An 18,565-nucleotide genomic window follows, 5' to 3' on the forward strand; every position below is an offset into this window, starting at 1 on the left:
TTCATCTCTGTTTGTGTGGTGAACCCCATTAAATCTTCCTCATGTGCCTACCCATTCCCAGGGTTCAGGGGGGAACATTCCATGTATTGATTGTAATTTCCAGATCAGTGAACTCACCTCTATAATCCTCAGTATTCCGGCATTTTTTCACCTTCTCCCAATCCTGCATACCATATTCAAAGGGGCCAGAGGTGGGACCCCTGACCCTCTCCAAGCACATCAGCATATTCCGGGGGTGAAGGGCTCATCCAGTAACAGTTCCTGCTCCTCATCCCCTGCAGGTGGCTCCAGCCTGGTGCCTACACTATTCTCCCACTATCCTTGGAGAACACCTGCTACAGGTAAGTAACTTAGCTTTATTGTTGCAATGAAAGAAGTAAGAGTACAGACATAACATACATTATCATGGGATTTAGAGTTTATTATGTTTAGTTTACCTACAATTTTCTTTAAACTTCACCCCAGGATATTATTTGAATTATTTACCGACCAATATTCAAAGCTATTTAAGTGGGCAGTTGAGGCTTCTGCCTGCTTAAATTGCTCAGGGCTGCCAACCGCTGTTATTCAGTAGCACTGAACTGGGCAGTGCCACTAAATATCAGCTCTAACAGGCCATAAAAAAAGTAGGCAGATCAGGGGTGGTACAGAGGATAATGTTGGGGAGGAGCTGGCAGTTATGTGGGTTCTGCCAGTATTGATTGCCGGCATCCGCATAACTGAGCGAACAAATTTAGAAAGTTCAAAACTATGCGGATGCCTACACTGAATGTTGGCCTGCACACATAATTTTTCAAAGGGTTTCCCAGCCCCTCTGATTCCCCTTCTGATCCCCCTCCCCTTGAAATGACCCCTTCTGGTCTCCTTCCCCCCCCCCCACAACAGCAATACTCCCTTCTCCACTATCACCATAGGCCCTACCTGGGCCTTTCCTATTCACTCCACTGCCTCATTAAAATGGATGCTGCAGTCTCTAGCGGGAGCCATACAGTACTACTAAGTGGACAAATTTAGAAATGTTTTTTTTATTTTACTCTGAGGACAGGCAGCACTACAGTTACCACAGATGAGTGACGTCCATGACGGAGCCTCATTGTGGCTGCTACCCACAACAGAGTGGACACCCAGGAGGGCGTGGAAAACATGAAAAAGGATCTGAGGAAGCTAGAAGAATGGTCTAAGGTTTGGCAATTAAAATTCAATGCGAAGAAATGCAAAGTGATGCACTTAGGGAATAGAAATCCTCGGGAGACGTATGTGTTAGGCGGGGAGAATCTGATAGGTACGGACGGGGAGAGGGATCGTGGGGTGATAGTATCTGAGGATCTGAAGGCGACGAAACAGTGTGACAAGGCGGTGGCCGTAGCTAGAAGGTTGTTAGGCTGTATAGAGAGAGGTGTGACCAGCAGAAGAAAGGAGGTGTTGATGCCCCTGTATAAGTCGTTGGTGAGGCCCACCTAGAGTATTGTGTTCAGTTTTGGAGGCCGTACCTTGCGAGGGATGTAAAAAGAATTGAAGCGGTGCAAAGAAAAGCTACGAGAATGGTAAGGGATTTGCGTTACAAGACGTATGAGCAGAGACTTGATGACCTGAACATGTATACTCTGGAAGAAAGGAGAAACAGGGGTGATATGATACAGACGTTCAAATATTTGAAAAGTATTAATCCGCAAACGAACCTTTTCCGGAGGTGGGAAAATGGTAGAACGAGAGGACATGAAATGAGATTGAAGGGGGGCAGACTCAAGAAAAATGTCAGGAAGTATTTTTTCACGGAGAGAGTAGTGGATGCTTGGAATGCCCTCCCGCGGGAGGTGGTGGAAATGAAAATGGTAACAGAATTCAAACACGCGTGGGATAAACATAAAGGAATCCTGTTCAGAAGGAATGGATCCTAAGGAGCTTAGCCGAGATTGGGTGGCAGAGCCGGTGGCGGGAGGCGGGGATAGTGCTGGGCAGACTTATACAGTCTGTGCCAGAGCCGGTGGTGGGAGGCGGGGCTGGTGATTGGGAAGCGGGGATAGTGCTGGGCAGACTTACAAGGTCTGTGCCCTGAAAAGGACAGGTAGAAATCAAGGTAAGGTATACACAAAAAGTAGCACATATGAGTTTATCTTGTAGGGCAGACTGGATGGACCATGCAGGTCTTTTTCTACCGTCATTTACTATGTTACCCAGTATTCATATCTCTTTAAGAAGCTTTTGGTAGGCCTGCACTGTGCAGGTGCAAGTGTCTTCCCACCAGCCCAAGTTGTGCGGGACTTTCAGCCCTTTTTTCTCCACAGAGCTGACAGCACTTGTCTTTTTAAATGGCATTTTAAAACTCTATTTCTGTCTCTTTTTGAGCTATTTTTGTGTCTTTCTGCTTGCTTGTGTATTTCGGGGGATTTTGTTGTTTTCGCTTCCTCCCTCTCTTTCCCCATATTCTCTGTAGAGTTTTCAGCAGTTTGATTTTCTTTCCTTTTCACCGCCCAAGTTTCTATTCAATTTTTCGTGAGGGGGCTTTTTCTTTCTGCTTCTCTTTATCATTGAGGCATTTGATTTTCCTGCGGCTATCTTTCCTACAATGTATCAGAAGCCTGCCAGTGCGTTTAAGAAGTGCACCCACTGTGCTAGGACCATGTCTGTGACTAACCCATATGACATGTGCCTGAAGTGCTTGAGTGTGATCATGACTCTCCAAAGTGTCCTCTTTGTGCTCAAATGCAGAAGAGAATCCAGAAGTTGAGAGAGGTTGTGCATAAGAGACTTTTTGACACCCACAAGTCTGATTTATTGGCATCAGCATTGAGAGCATTAGTTTCAATGACTTCTGGAGCTGTACCGGACACTTGCAATGCATTGGCATTGACGAGGTCTCCCCCTACCTTGACATCGAACATCAGTAGCAGGCCCAAGGAGGATGGATTTCGTGTCCTCATCTTCACAGAGAGACTCTGATGCCAGGTGCCAAGCGAATGCAAAGAAGCACCGGCATTGATCTTCCTTGATACATTGTGCCAGGAGCACCAGGTTATTGGTATTGTCAGCACTGTGAGGCTGCTCTCCCTTTGTTGTAGTGGTGCTGATGTACCAGTCTCGCTGGAGCCAGGACCCCGCTCTAATTTCACTACTTCTCAGGCTGTGCCCACACTGGTACCATGATAGCCTTTTCTTATGCTGTCCTTGATGAATGGTTTTGGAGCATGCACCAGGAGAAGCTGGGGTGCATCCTGGGACAGTGTGATGCTGAGGCATCAAGGGCACTTGCGCCACTTCTGGAGCTGCTCCAGCCTATTCTGGAGACCCACACTTTGCCTGTTGGTCAATGTTTCACCAGGTGCCAGAGCCAACACTGCCTGATGTTGCGACCCTTTCTAGCCCATCGGGGAAGGAAGCTGCCTCAGAGTCCCTGAGGGGTTCTGCATCTCAGTGTCATCTTTCAGGTCCTGATCATTCCAGCAGATCAATGCAGGCAGAGTCTCAGACATCTCATGATGAGTATTTTGCTGAGTATGAATCAGACTGTTCCTGGAGCTCTGAGGGGGAATTTGAGAACCTCTCAGAAGAGAGGTGCCTAGACCTTCTTTCAGACCCTTCTTTGTCGCATGAGAGATGGAATTCCTCTCCAAAGGACCTTCCTTTTGGAGTTCTTTTTTTTTTTTTTGTAGGAAATGGCAGAGGCCATTCCTTTTACGTTGGAGATAGAGGACAAGCCCATGGTGTAGTTGATGGCTGTCCTCGACTATGATCCCTAAAGAGACCATAATAGTGCCCACTCACAATGTCTGGGATGTTCAGAGGAAGAACTGGGAACCCCTCTCTATCTGCAGGTTATCCCTAAAAAGGCAGATTCTATGTACCAAGACCAGAAGGCTCAAGGATTCAAGAAGGCCCAGTTGCCCTATCATTCTATGGTGATCTAATCCGCTCTCAAATGAGCCAGAAGTTCAAGGATCCATGCCTTGGCTCTCCCAGGCAGGGATTCTCACATTCTGGAGTCATTTGGGAGAAAGGCTTTTCAGGCCTTGATGCTTATCTCCCACATCCACACATAGCAGCTCTACACGAACTCCTTGATGTCCAATGTGGTAGAGTTTACGGATACTCTTCACTGCTCCTCCCTTCAGCAGGCCGCACAACTTCACCAGATAGCCAGCAAGCATTAGGCTAGGGGCACCTTTGACTTTTTTGATGTGGCGTCCAGGGCTTCCATCTTGGGTGTTGGCATGTGCAGACTCTTATGGCTGCATGTTTCAGACCTGGAACCAGTGGTTAAGGAAAAGCTGGTGGAAGTCTGTTGCCTAGGTGACATCCTCTTTGGAGACGAGATAGAGGAGGTGGTGAACCTCATAAAGAAAAGAACTGATACCATCAAGTCCCTGTCTTGGCCTACCCCTTCTACAACCTCCACCTCTCGGAGGTTTTCTGGATGGAATTGGTTCCTACTAATCTCAAAGGCATAGATTCACTTCTTCCCATCTTCAACAGCAGTCCTAACCTCCATGCTACGTACATGGCAGCAGCGTACCCAGTAGACTCAGCCAGCTCCCCAGTCAAAGCAAGGGATGAACTTTTGACTGGCTCCATGAGAGCATAGCTGCTATAAAAGTAGCTGCCCTGCATGACCTCAGCTACAAGGGAGGGTAAATTATTTTTCCAGCTCTCACTGGGTAGTACTCACAGAGGAACTCTTCTCCCTTCTGAAGGCCCAAGCGGTCGAACCTGTTCCAACAAGAGAAGAGGGGAAGGGATTCTATTCCAAGTACTTCTCATGCTAAAGAAGACAGGGGGATTCCATCCCATCCTATACCTAAGGGATCTGAACAAATATCTGGCCAGAGAATAGTTCAGGATGCTTTTCCTAGGCACCCTTCTCCCAATGATTCAGGGAAATGATTGGTCACAGGAAGTATCTTAGATTTTGGGTGAGGAAGCACTACTGCCAATATTGTGTCCTGCCTTTTGGCCTTTCATCCAGTCCCAGAGTATTCACAAAGTACCTTGCCGTAGTTGCAGTGATGTTACGCAGACTGTGAGTTCATGTGTTAACCTACTTGGACGATTGACTGGTAAAGAGCGTGTCAAATGATGGTGCTCAGGAATCAATGCAGAGAACTATTCAGGTGCTGGAGCTACTAAGGTTCATTATCAACTACCCCAAGCTTACTTGATTCCAGTTCAGTGATTGGAATACATTGGAGCCCTGCTAGACATGGTTCAGGCTCAAGCCTGTCTGTCTCCTTCTTGGGTGGATGCCCTCATTGCCATTGCCACTCAGGTTCAGAGCAGCCAGGAGGTCATGGATGTCCTCAGAGTCACCCTGGAGTTTGTCCAGTCGCTTCTAGGATGGATGATTCGACCCAATTCGTCCCTGAGACTCCCATTCCAAATTTCACCATCCTGGAAGATTATGACTATGGATGCATCCACTTTGGGGTAGAGAGCCCACATAGATGGGCTTCACCCCAGGGGAGCTGATCTTCTCAGGAAATCAAGTTTCAGATCAACTTCCTAGAGCTACAGACATTCTGAAAGATTCTACAGGCTTTCAGAGATCTCTGCTGAACCAGTTGTTCTCATTCAAATAGACAATCAGGTTGCCATATAGTATGTCATCAAGCAGGGTTTATGGGATCCTACCCCTTGTGTCAAGAAGTAGTTGGGATGTCATGTTGGTTCACTTCTCATGGCATGGTGCTCTGCACCACATACCTGGCTGGGAAAGACAACACTCTGGTGGACAGGCTGAGCAGGGTGATGCAACAGCATGAGTAGTCTCTCAGCATGGGTGTTGCCTGCCTGATCTTCTGAGAGTAGGGCATCCACTCGGTGGATCTCTTCACCAATCATCTCAACAGAATGGTCCCTCTGTACTGCTCCAGACTAACGTTGGATTCCTTCCTCCTGGATTGGGGGGAGGGTCTTCTGAATGGGTATCTTCCTATCCCTCTAATAGGGAAGACTTTGCTGAAACTCAGGCAGGACCAAGGAACCATGATCTTCATTGTGTCTTATTGACGAGATAGATATGGTTTCCTCTTCTTCTGGAGTTGTCCTCTGAAGATCTGTGGAAACTGGACTGCTTTCTGACCATCATCATTGTAAATAATTGTCACAAATTGAATACAGTGAAAAACAGGTTCAGGCTTTCTAAGCAAACTAGGCCTGTAAAATCATAGGACCTCTCAGACCTGATATTTCACTGAAGAAATGTGACAGCCTGATTAAGCTAATGAAGCTTGGCAGAGTTACAAAGTTGCCAAGGATTGTGTACAGCTGGACATAGGCATGCTGAGAAACTTCATAAGAAATAGTTGGGCAAATTATTGTGGACTAATTATTAATTTGTTAATCCTAACTTAGAACCTATATAGGTAATAAGTAACCAAAGTTGTTGTCATTTGATTATTACTGATATTTCCTGATTTATGTCAAGAGATGTAAATATGAAAATTATAAATAAAGAATTAAAAAAGAAATAGTTGGGCAAAGATAAGGCCAGGTGCAGAAAAGTTAAATTTAGGGATGAGCGAAGCTTGGAGATAAGTAAAACTTACTAAGGTTGAAACTTGGTCATAATTGGATGAGAGATGAGCAAACTCACTGAAGTTGAAGCTTGGTCATAATTGGATGTATGTGCCAATTATGATGAAATTGCAGGTGGCCAAATGTATGGGCTAATAGCACAGAATGGTAGACTGAAAGTATAAAAAGACAGTCTGCTAGGATATAGGTGGTGAAGCTAGAAGAGAGAGGACTGACTGTGTGTCACGGAGCGTTGCTCCACCATGTTCCAGATAAGAATGCCTAATTGCCTGTACTGCCTTTGTTAAGATACTGATGCTAATAAATGATAGTCTTATATCCACTGACTGTATATCCCGGGTGTCTTTCTGATTATGTAGCTTGTTAGTGCCCAGACTGTGTAAAGCAGTCTGAGCGGATACAAGGTCAGAATAATTAATCATTTTAAGGGAATATGCAAACTTCTTCTGGGTAGTAGAAATCCTATTGCTTCCCCTGCCCAAACTATTAATAGTATGACCTTATAGCCTTTTTATAGCCCCTAATATATTCATCATGCAGAACGAGGGGCCTGGATGTTGAGAGCATAGAATTTGTATTTCTATAGCTGCCAGAGAGTGTCTCCAGAATCCAGCTAGCTTCCTGGAAAGATTCCATCAGAGAAGGTTTGCCATCTTACTTGCCTTACACAAAATCTGCTTGAGTACCTTCTTCACCTCTCTGAGTTTGGTTTGAAAACCAACTCTGTTAGAGTTCACCAGTGCAATCAGTGCTCATCATCAGCATGTGGGAGATAAACCCATCTCTGTATAGTTTCTAGTTGTTCATTTCATGAGAGGTTTGCCATTGACAAACCCCCCTGTCAAACCTCCAGCTATGTCATAGGACCTCAATGTCATCCTCACTCAGCTGATGAAAGTTCCTTTTGAACCACTTGACTCCTGTGATCTGAAGTACCTGACCTGGAAGGTCTTGTTTTTGGTGGTGGTCACTTCAGCTCACAGAGTCAGTGAGCTTCAGGCCCTAGTACGGATTCACCTTACACAAGGTTTCATTATAACAGGGCAGTTCTCTGCACACACCCTAAGTTTTTTCCTAAGGTGGTGTTGGAGTTCCATTTTAATCAGTCAGCCTTCCTACCAACATTTTTATGCCCATCCTGGACTGAAAGCAATCCTTGGCTTTCAGTCTGGAGCAGACTAAAGCCTATAGACAGTCCATCCTGCTTTTTGTTTTATGACACAAAAAGGAAGGGGTAGCTATCGGTAAATGCACTTTATCCAATTGACTAGCAGACTGCATTTCTTTCACTTGTGCCCAGGCTGGGCCGACTATAGAGTGTCATGTTACAGCTCAGAATGTCAGAGCCATGGCTGTGTTGGTAGCCCACTTGAAGTTAGCCTCCAATGAGGAGATTTGCAGAGCTGTGACATGGTCTTCACAGGTTCACATCTCATTACTGCCTGATGTGACAGCCAGTTTGGGCAGACAGTCCTGCAGTATTTAGTGTCTAGAATCCAACTCCACCCTCCTAGGCCACTTCTTTTCTGTTCCAGGCTACACCTTCACAACAAGCCTGTTTTGGTTGTTAGTATTATTGGTTCCTGTTGGCCTTGCTATTGCAAGTCCCTTTTGACCATTGTTTGTTGGTAATTGTCCTGCTTGTCCTTGGAGAAAGCAAAGTTACTCACCTGTAGCAGATGTTTTCGGAGGACAGCAGGACACAGATTACCACATCCCTCCCACTTCCCCTTGGAGTTGCATTCTTTTTCCATGCGTTATGATCAGACTGACGGTCCTGCGCGACTTGGGATGGCTGGAAGACACTCACGCATGCGTGATGTGGGCCTTCCAAAGGCTTCTTAAAGAAACATGAACTCTGGGTAGCCTCCGCACCAGGGCTCCGTTGGAGACATCAACCATCTGTGATAACGTCCTCAGAGAACAGTCTGCTACAAGTGAATAACCTAACTTTTTCTTCAAATTAATGATGATATTTTCTAGATTTTTTATGTCACGCTGCATAAAATGGGACCTGTGCTAAAATAGCATGAATTACTGGTAAAATAACACAGCTTAATGGTAGCCCACATTGATAAATATGTACCTTAGTAGTGTTGAATCTGTACATGAGAGCTCATGTTATGATAAGTCGCTTTGTTTTTCTTTTACTACATAAACTCAGGTGTCAGAATTTAAAAATACTTATCTGGGTAGTGGCATCTGATACCTGGATAAATCCCACTGTGGCAGATAGTGTCACCAAATATCTGTACAGACCAGCTTGGCACTAGCCAGATAGTGCCAGAGTGGTTGGGGCAGAAACCAGAGTTATCTAGCGGTTCTTTTACTAAGGTGCACCGAAAAATGGCCAGTGCTGTTGTAGATGCGTGTATTGGACGTGTGCAGGTCCATTTCTCAGTGCACCTGGAAAAAAGACCTTTTTTATTGGCTGAAAATGGACGTACGGCAAAATAAAAATTGTGTCCATTTTGGGCCTGAGATCTTACTACCACCCATCGACTTAGCGGAAAGGTCTCACATGTTAACTAGGTGGTAATCGTCAATACAATGCTGATTACCGCCCAGTTAGCGCCATGCGGTAGAAAAACATTTTGGATGCACGTATTGGACATGCATAAAAAAGTAGAATTATCGCTCGGGGCATGCAGTAGCCACGCAGTAGTTCCAGATTGATGCACGTTGGATGCTCGTAGGCGCCTACTTGCCTTAGTAAAAGGGCCCCCTAGTTAGCAGTGATAACTTAGGGCAGCAAAAAGGCTATCCTAAATCTATCAGATAAGCTATCTGGATAAAGGCTGAATATTGGTGCTTTTCTGATAGAGCAGTAAAGTGCCTACTCTATATGGATATTCAGCAGCTGCCATTATCCAGATACTACTGCTGAGTGTCCTTAATTTTTTTTCCCACAGTGGCTGGCGTTTAAAAAAACAAAAGAAAACAGTAACTGCTAAAGGCGCAATAGCTGGGTCATTTCATAAGAGTGTAATTTTATTGGTTAAGAAATGTGCTTCTTAATTTATTCTTATGTTATTTTTTCCAGGAATTTGAAGATCATCCTCAGGTGTTTTATTCTAGCCCCAGTCCTCGAGGTCTTATTGACCCTTACAGTTCTGTGGCCATTCCTCTAGTGCTGGAAGCCCAAATTATTGGAGTCTATGAAACTAAGGTTCACATATGCATCTTTGGGAGCAAAGAATCTACCCTGGTAAAATTTTAATAATTTCTCTTTTTTTGTAAAATGGCTTCAGTCATTGAAATCTTAACGCAGGAATATTTTTTTATATATTTTATTTATCGTTTTTATACATAGTAAACAAGTATAAACTTGTAAAGAAAAATCCACTATTACAATTAAATCTAAAGATATTATTCATAACACAAATTAAATATTATAGCTTCATTTAAAGTCCACAACAGGAGTCCAAGATTCCTAAATAGGAGAAAACAGGTAATAAACTTTATAAATCAAATTTTGAGATACAGACGAGTTTCTATTCAACTTTACTTAACTAGGAGCTCTCTTAGATGTTAAAAAAGATGACAATTGGTCAGGATCAAAATAAACATATTTCACGGCTTGATAGGAGATTAAACATTTACAAGGATATTTAAGGTAAAAAGCATGACAATTGGTCAGGATCAAAGCAGGAATCTTTATGTTCTTCTATAATCTAATTCAGATGATTGTCTCTTTAAGCCTGAGACAGCTAGCATATGTTTTTTACCGATTATCTAATGAACAGTTCCTAAAATAATTGTATGTGTTTGGTATATACTTTGAGTAGCATCAGTAATGGACCTATTTTCTTGTTGTTGTTTTTAAAAAAATCTCCTAGGCTGCTCTATTTTTTAAATTGTGCTTGGTTCCATATGACGTATAGATTTTGTTGTCTATAAGTGCATTATTGATTACCTTACTGTGAGGAGGACATCGAGGTTGGAGGTTTGTATTTTTGCCAGTCTATGTGCTTATCATAATGAAATGTTTATGATCTGGTTTTAGATTTCTGCATTAGGTTGAAAATTAAAAATTAGACATGAGAAGCACATAGACTCACTTTCTCAGCTCCAAAATTAAATTAACACAGCTGATAAAGTCTCAGCAAAGTTCTCCTCCCAATTACTCTTTGGCTGCCTATAGTAACCCCAAGCAGAAATCACCCTCTCACCAAAGCGAACCTATACATGTTACAGCTTATGAACTCCAGAAATAATCTCTCTTTGGCACAAATGGAAGAACTACAGCAGTAGCATAGCCAAGGTGGGGGGTGGGCTCAGGGCCCCTCCAGAACTGCAGATCCCCTTTAACTTTGCTGGCAGGGATGCCAGAGCTCTGCCAACCATATAAATACAGTGCCTGAGCTGCTTCCCTCCTCCTCGCACTGCTTTCATAATACAGAAGACGATGTGCCTTCAGTTGCTGATGCTGGGGCTTCTCGTGCATGCTCCCCGCCAGCAATGGTATGTTTAGCGCATGCAGGGAAGAGAGGAGGAGGAGGGATTTCATTGCCACCCCTGTGTGCCCACAAAATTGGAGGGCTGGCTATGCTCTTGAACTATAGTGAGCATTAGCAGTAAATTTGAGTGACATCATACTCCACATATCCTGGCTCAGGTTCATTATTATCATAGTGTTTGCAAAATTAAGGAAGAGCTCAGTGAAAATTTTACAAATATATATGGTCACTCTAAAATTAAAACACGAGGAAAAAGACCTCAACTCACCCAAACGCTTACTAAAATTTCGGCATCTTCTACTGGGGTTGTCTCCTTCATCATTGGTCTAAAAAAACCTTGTGATGTGAATATTACTTATTATTTCTTTATGGAAAACTTTATTATTTTAATATTCGGGAATGCAGGAGGAAGAGGAATAGAAAAAAGTGGACAAGACTTGGGGGTGAGGGGGGAACAGAGCAGAAGCTGGATAGGACTTGAGGGGGGAAGGAGAACAGAGCAGAAGCTGGATGGGACTTGAGGGGGGAAGGAGAACAGAGCAGAAGCTAGATAGGAATGGAGGGGAGAACAGAGCTGAAGCTGTGTGGGACTCTGGGGGGAGAGAGGGAACCAGAGCAGAAAAATGTATGGGATGGTGGGGGCGGGGAGAGAAGAACAGAGCAAGAAATGAATTGGACTTGGAAAAACTGGTACTTGGTGACTGAGTGCAAGTTTGTCAGGGGTACAGCAGTGAATTATGGATGAGAGAGACTGAGTGGGAATTTGGAGGGGATAGTGTTAGGGACTGCTGAGACTGATAGGAATTTCAATGAGATAGGTATGATGGGGGTGTGTTAGATAGGTTGGGAGTATGACTGAATGTATGAAATAGGGGTAAGGGAAAGGGGATGACGTGTGGGGAGAGGTTGAGACATAGTATGAATGACCTGGAGAAATGAAGAGAGAATGAAATGCATTGAAAAGAGATGAGGGTGCTTTGGAGGGGTATGGGAGAGGAAGGGGATGGTCTCTGAAGATGCTGAAGGAAAGGTGCATCAACAAAACGTGAAAGAACCAAAAACGTAAAAGTTACGTAGTAAACTTACCGATTTAGAAAAAAACGATGGATGCTCTAAAAAAACAACTCGGAAATGTTCGGCGTGGTATTCAAAAGTCGGATGCATGAAAGTATCGCTAATCTGGTGAAATCCCCGCTAGCGGTATAGGAAATGCATGCGCATAATATTCATTCGGGAAACACACGGTATCACCGTGGGTAGTGTACGCATGTCACACATCATAGACATGCGTCCAGGGCGTGTAAGATACACGTCACTCTCTAAGCGGACATTATAGGCGCATGAGTGATTTTCGATCACAACGGCTACTGGCGAGTTGTGTCTGCCTCTTTGCTTGACACCTGCGTTATTTTCTGTTGTTTTTTTCTTTTCTGCTTCCAAGTTTTCATAGGTAAGTAAGACGTTTCCATGAGCTTATGAATGGTGTTAAATGTGATTTTTCTTGCATTTTCCTGTTGTTAACTTCTTCTCCGTTTTATTTTATTTAAGGTGTGTGGTGTGTGCCACGTTGTTTGTTCCTTTCTGTTTTCAAGTTTTCATAGGTAAGTAAGACGTTTCCATGAGCTTATGAATGGTGGTTCCATATCATCATGCTGATCAATCCATAGACTGGTGGGTTGTGTCCATCTACCAGCAGGTGGAGATAGAGAGCAAAGCTTTTGCCTCCCTATATGTGGTCATGTGCTGCCGGAAACTCCCCAGTATGTTCTCTATCTCAGCAGGTGGTGGTCACACACAGCAGCAGCTCTGGCTAGGTCTCCAAGCCTAATTTTTAGGTTTTGTTGAGTACCTGGGGTTGAGGGCTCTTCTTGAGCAAGTGCAAACCTGGTGGCGCCAGGTCCCTCCTTTCCTCCCCCCTCCCGCTGGCTCCGTTAAAAAAAAAAAAAAAAATTTTGGACGTCCTTAAGGGCGTTTATTTCAACGTTTATTTAAACGTTTATTGCAGCTACTCACTGGGACACCAGTTCGTTACAGCTCGGAGCGAGAAGCAGGTAATCTATACCTTTTTATAGTGGGCAGGGGGTTCCCCGATCGATCTCCATGTGGCCTATAGCGTCGGAGGGCGAGGGCGCGAAGAATCGCTCCCCGGACCGCGTGTGCGCTTCTAGCGGGGATGCGGGGGTCTTAAAGTCTGTTTCGCCCTTGTTGGGTGTCAGTTTGGAGGCCGGTCGGGGTCCCGGTTCTTCCTCCGGTGTGGCGGTTTTTCCCGCCATAAACGCCCATCCCCCGCTGCTCGCCTCCGCCATCTTGGCCGGCCACTCTGCTCGGACGGCTTCTTCTTGGGCCGCCCTTGAGCTGGGAGACGTTAATGCCATAGCCGCCCTTGATTTGGGCGATGGCAAAAAAGCGGCTAAAGTTAAGCGCCGTTCATCCCGCGCGGCTCCTTCGCGGAGTGTCGCGCCGGTCGCCATCTTGGATGCGCAGCATGTTTCTCCCCCGCTCTTGCGAGCGCCGGTTGAGGGTGCATCTAGGGCTGTGGCCCAGGCTGCTGAAGTGCACAGTCTGGGGGGTTTCTCCCCCGAGTTTATTTTGCTGCTGCATCAGGCCTTCCTTATGCAAAACGCTGCCCCTGCTCCTGTGGCCAATAAAGGGGTTGAGGCCCCCGGAAGTAAACGCCCTCGGGTGGATTCCCAGGCCTTAGAGGACTCTGTCTCCTCTGATGTAGATGAGGGCAGCGTATCTGAGTTCTCCCAACGGTCCTTTGGGGATTCCTTGGAGGAGACGGATTCCCGCTCGGATGGAGCGGATGACCCCTCTGCAGCGCGGATCTTTCGCTCAGAGGATTTGCCCAACCTGTTAGTGCAGGCCATGAGCATTTTGAAGATTTCCTCTCCAGAGGACGTCTCTCCCTCAGCCCCTGTTGGCTCCGCCATTATGCTGGGGACGAAGCACCCGCCTAGAACCTTCCACGTGCATGATGCCATGCGCACCTTAATTTCGGCTCAATGGGATGTCCCGGAAGCGAGCCTCAAAGTGGCTAGGGCTATGTCCTGCCTCTATCCTTTGCCTGAAAGTGAACGGGAGGCCTTTCTTTGGCCTACCGTGGATTCTTTAATCGCTGCGGTGACTAAGAAAACGGCGTTGCCAGTGGAAGGTGGCACGGCCCTAAAGGACGCCCAAGACAGAAGATTGGAGGCGGCCTTAAGGTCGTCCTTCGAGGCGGCTGCCTTAAGTTTGCAGGCCTCAGTTTGCGGCTCCTATGTGGCCAGGGCATGCCTGACGATGGTGCAGCAGGCTTCCCCCTCGGATCCTTCCTTGAGAACTGATTGGCCGGCCCTGGAATCGGGCTTGGCTTATTTGGCAGACTTACTGTATGATGTCTTGAGAGCCTCAGCTAAAGGTATGGCTCAGACAGTCTCTGCGCGGCGGTGGCTTTGGCTGAAGCATTGGTCTGCTGACCACGCCTCTAAGTCCCGCCTGGCTAAGTTGCCTTTTAAAGGCAAGCTGCTCTTTGGGGTCAAGCTGGACAAAATTGTGACCGATCTCGGCACGTCTAAGGGCAAGAGGTTACCAGAGGTCAGGGCTCGGGCCAGTGCTCTCCCCGGTAACTCCAGAGGACAGTTTCAGGAAGCCCGTCGGTACCGCCCGGGCAAGTCGGGCTCCTCTGCCCTCTCTTCCTTCAAGAGGAACTTCTCCCCCAAGCAGCATTCCTTTCGCAGAGACCGCCGTCCCGGAGGTGCGCCCTCTGGTCCTCCCCCAGGGTCTCATACCCAATGACGGGGTCCTGGTCCATGGCCCAGTGCAGATTGGAGGACGCCTGTCCTCGTTTCTGGGCGAGTGGACCAGGGTAACTTCAGACGCTTGGGTGCTGGAAGTCATAAGAGACGGCTACAAGCTAGAGTTCTGCCGACCCTTAAGAGACGGGTTTGTACTCTCTCCCTGCAAGTCTCCGGTCAAAGCTGTGGCAGTGCAGCAGACCTTGGACAATCTGATCCGCCTGGGTGCGGTCGTTCCGGTGCCAGAAAATCAGCTTGGCAAGGGACGTTACTCCATTTACTTTGTGGTACCAAAGAAAGGAGGTTCTGTACGGCCTATCCTCGACCTCAAAGGGGTGAATCGGGCCTTGAAAGTTTGGCACTTTCGCATGGAGACTCTCCACTCTGTTATAGCGGCAGTGAAGGCAGGGGAGTTCCTGGCATCCTTGGACATCAAGGAAGCGTACTTGCATATTCCCATCTGGCCTCCTCATCAACGCTTTCTGCGTTTTGCAGTCCTGGGCCGACACTTCCAGTTCAGAGCCCTCCCGTTCGGGTTGGCTACTGCTCCGCGGACCTTCTCCAAAGTAATGGTGGTCATCGCGGCCTTCCTGCGAAAGGAAGGAGTACAAGTCCATCCTTATCTGGACGACTGGTTGATCCGAGCCCCCTCTTATGCAGAGTGCGGCAAAGCTGTGGACCGGGTGGCTGCTCTTTTGAGCTCCCTGGGGTGGATCATGAACTGGGAGAAAAGCCAGCTGCGCCCGACTCAGTCCCTGGAGTATCTGGGAGTTCGATTCGACACCCAAGTGGGCAGAGTGTTCCTGCCAGACAACCGGATTGTCAAGCTTCAGGCTCAGGTGGACCAGTTCCTAGTAGCCTCTCCTCTTCGGGCTTGGGACTATGTGCAGCTGTTGGGCTCTATGACGGCCACGATGGAAGTAGTGCCCTGGGCCAGGGCTCATATGAGACCACTACAACACTGTCTGCTGCAGCGCTGGACTCCAGTGTCGGAGGATTATGCTGTGCGCCTTCCCTTGGACCCAGCAGTGCGCAAGGCGCTGAGCTGGTGGCTGAAGACAGACAAGTTGTCTGCAGGAATGCCTCTTGTGACCCCGGAGTGGATTGTCGTCACGACGGACGCCTCTTTGACGGGCTGGGGAGCCCACTGCTTGGGAAGGACAGCGCAGGGGCTCTGGTCTCCTGCAGAGGCAAAGTGGTCTATCAACCTCCTGGAACTCAGAGCCATTTGGTTGGTGCTTTTGGAGTTCCTCCCGGTACTGGCGTTGAAGCCAGTACGGGTCCTGTCGGACAATGCCACGGCTGTGGCCTATGTCAACCGCCAGGGAGGTACCAAGAGCTCCCCTCTAGCCAAGGAGGCCATGAATCTATGCCAGTGGGCGGAAGCGAACCTGGAACAGCTGTCAGCGGCCCACATTGCCGGAGTCATGAATGTCAAGGCGGACTTTCTCAGTCGCCATACCTTGGATCCCGGAGAGTGGCAGTTATCGGCTCAGGCGTTCTTGGACATCACGAAGCGCTGGGGCCAGCCGAGCCTAGATCTGATGGCGTCATCGGCCAATTGCCAAGTGCCGCGCTTTTTCAGCAGAGGACAGGACCCTCGATCTCTGGGAGTAGATGCTCTTCTCCAACAGTGGCCAACACAAGAGCTTCTCTATGTGTTCCCGCCCTGGCCCATGTTGGGCAGGGTGCTAGACCGGGTGGCAAAGCATCCGGGCCGGGTAATCCTGGTGGTTCCGGACTGACCCAGACGTCCCTGGTATGAGGACTTGATCAGGCTCTCAGTGGACGACCCTCTGCGACTGCCAGTGGAGCAGGGCCTGTTGCATCAGGGTCCCGTGGTGATGGAGGATCCCTCCCCCTTTGGTCTTACGGCCTGGCTATTGAGCGGCAGCGTCTGAGGAAGAAGGGCTTCTCAGACAAGGTCATCGCCACTATGCTGAGAGCGAGGAAGCGCTCTACTTCTACTGCTTACGCCAGGGTTTGGCGTACCTTTGCAGCATGGTGTGAAGCAGGCTCACTTTCTCCCTTCACGGCTCCAATCTCTTCAGTGTTGGCGTTCCTGCAAGAAGGTCTGGAGAAAGGCCTGTCGCTCAGTTCCCTTAAAGTCCAGGTAGCGGCTCTGGCTTGCTTCAGGGGCCGCCTGAAGGGTGCTTCCCTGGCTTCGCAGCCAGATGTGGTGCGTTTTCTCAAGGGAGTTAATCACCTGCGCCCTCCTCTGCACTCAGTGGTGCCTGCGTGGAATCTCAACCTGGTGCTAAGAGCCTTGCAGAAGCCGCCTTTTGAACCCTTGTCGAGGGCATCTCTGAAAGACCTGACGTTGAAAGCAGTTTTTGGTGGCTATCACTTCAGCCAGAAGAGTTTCCGAGCTCCAGGCACTATCATGTCGAGAGCCTTTCCTGCAGTTCACTGAGGCAGGAGTGTCTATTCGCAAAGTGCCTTCCTTCCTGCCCAAGATTGTTTCTCGCTTCCATGTGAATCAGCAGCTCTGTCTCCCTTCCTTTCGTAGGGAGGACTACCCAGAGGAGTACTCTGCTCTCAAATATCTAGATGTGAGACGAGTCATAATCAGATACTTGGAAGTGACCAATGATTTCCGGAAGTCGGATCATCTGTTTGTCCTGTTTGCAGGTCCTCGTAAGGGTCTGCAGGCTGCTAAGCCTACAGTGGCAAGATGGGTCAAGGAAGCCATTGCGGCGGCTTATGTGGCCGCGGGGAAGGTGCCGCCTATCCAGCTGAAGGCTCACTCCACTAGAGCTCAGGCGGCCTCTGCTTGGAAGAGATTTGCAAGGCGGCAACTTGGGCATCGGCCCATACCTTCTCCAGGCATTACCGCTTGACTGTGGCTGCTCGGGCGGAGGCCCGGTTTGGAGCTTCAGTGTTGCGGTCAGGGATTTCAATGTCCCGCCCTGGGTGAGTACTGCTTCGGTACATCCCACCAGTCTATGGATTGATCAGCATGATGATATGGAAGGTAAAATTATGTATCATACCTGATAATTTTCTTTCCATTAATCATAGCTGATCAATCCATAGCCCCTCCCAGATATCTGTACTGTTTATATTCTGGTTGCATTTCAGGTTCAAGTTTAGTCTTCAGTTCCTGTTCAGGAGGACTTCGTGTTCAAGTTTTTTCAATTGGATTCTTCAAGAGTTGAGACGAGTTTGTGTTACAGTGAGCTGCTGCATTCCTCTCCCCTCCGTTTCACGGGGCTGGATTGAGACCTAAATTCTGCCGGCGCTCCCTCCCGCTTCGTGCGGCTGTAGGGCAGCTTTGTATCCCTCCCGCTTCGGCGGTGTTAGGGTCAGTCAGCTCCTCCCGCAGTTGCGGTTGCAGGATAAGCCAGATCCCCCCGCATCGGCGGGTGTGGTGTCCCTCCCCCGCTCCGCGGGGATGAGCTGCACGGATTCCCCTCCCCCACTTGTGTGGGGATGAACTGGGTTAATTCCCCTCCCCCGTTTCGGCGGTGGTGAGCTGGGCAGAGTGTCCCTTTGTGGGTGTAATTCTCTAAGTGCTGAGTCCTGTGGATGGAGCTTTGATATCGACATACTGAGGAGTTTCCGGCAGCACATGACCACATATAGGGAGGCAAAAGCTTTGCTCTCTATCTCCACCTGCTGGTAGATGGACACAACCCACCAGTCTATGGATTGATCAGCTATGATTAATGGAAAGAAAATTATCAGGTATGATACATAATTTTACCTTCAATGTGATTTTTCTTGCATTTTCTTGTTGTTAACTTCTCCTCCATTTTATTTTATTTAAGGTGTGTGGTGTGAGCCACGTTGTTTTTTCCT

At 47.6% G+C, this 18,565-nt stretch overlaps 1 protein-coding gene across 1 annotated transcript in view; it reads left to right on the top strand.

The window, feature by feature from the left end:
• HYDIN (HYDIN axonemal central pair apparatus protein) overlaps positions 1-18,565 on the top strand; it is a 2,443,906-nt gene that overhangs the window by 582,103 nt on the left and 1,843,238 nt on the right. Inside the window, exon 23 of the mRNA XM_030205004.1 lies at positions 9,593-9,736. Coding sequence (XP_030060864.1) covers positions 9,593-9,736 — 144 coding nt within the window. The remainder of the gene's footprint in view (positions 1-9,592; positions 9,737-18,565) is intronic.

The sequence above is a fragment of the Microcaecilia unicolor genome, chromosome 5 (assembly GCF_901765095.1).
Source record: "Microcaecilia unicolor chromosome 5, aMicUni1.1, whole genome shotgun sequence".
Classification (NCBI taxonomy): domain Eukaryota; kingdom Metazoa; phylum Chordata; class Amphibia; order Gymnophiona; family Siphonopidae; genus Microcaecilia; species Microcaecilia unicolor.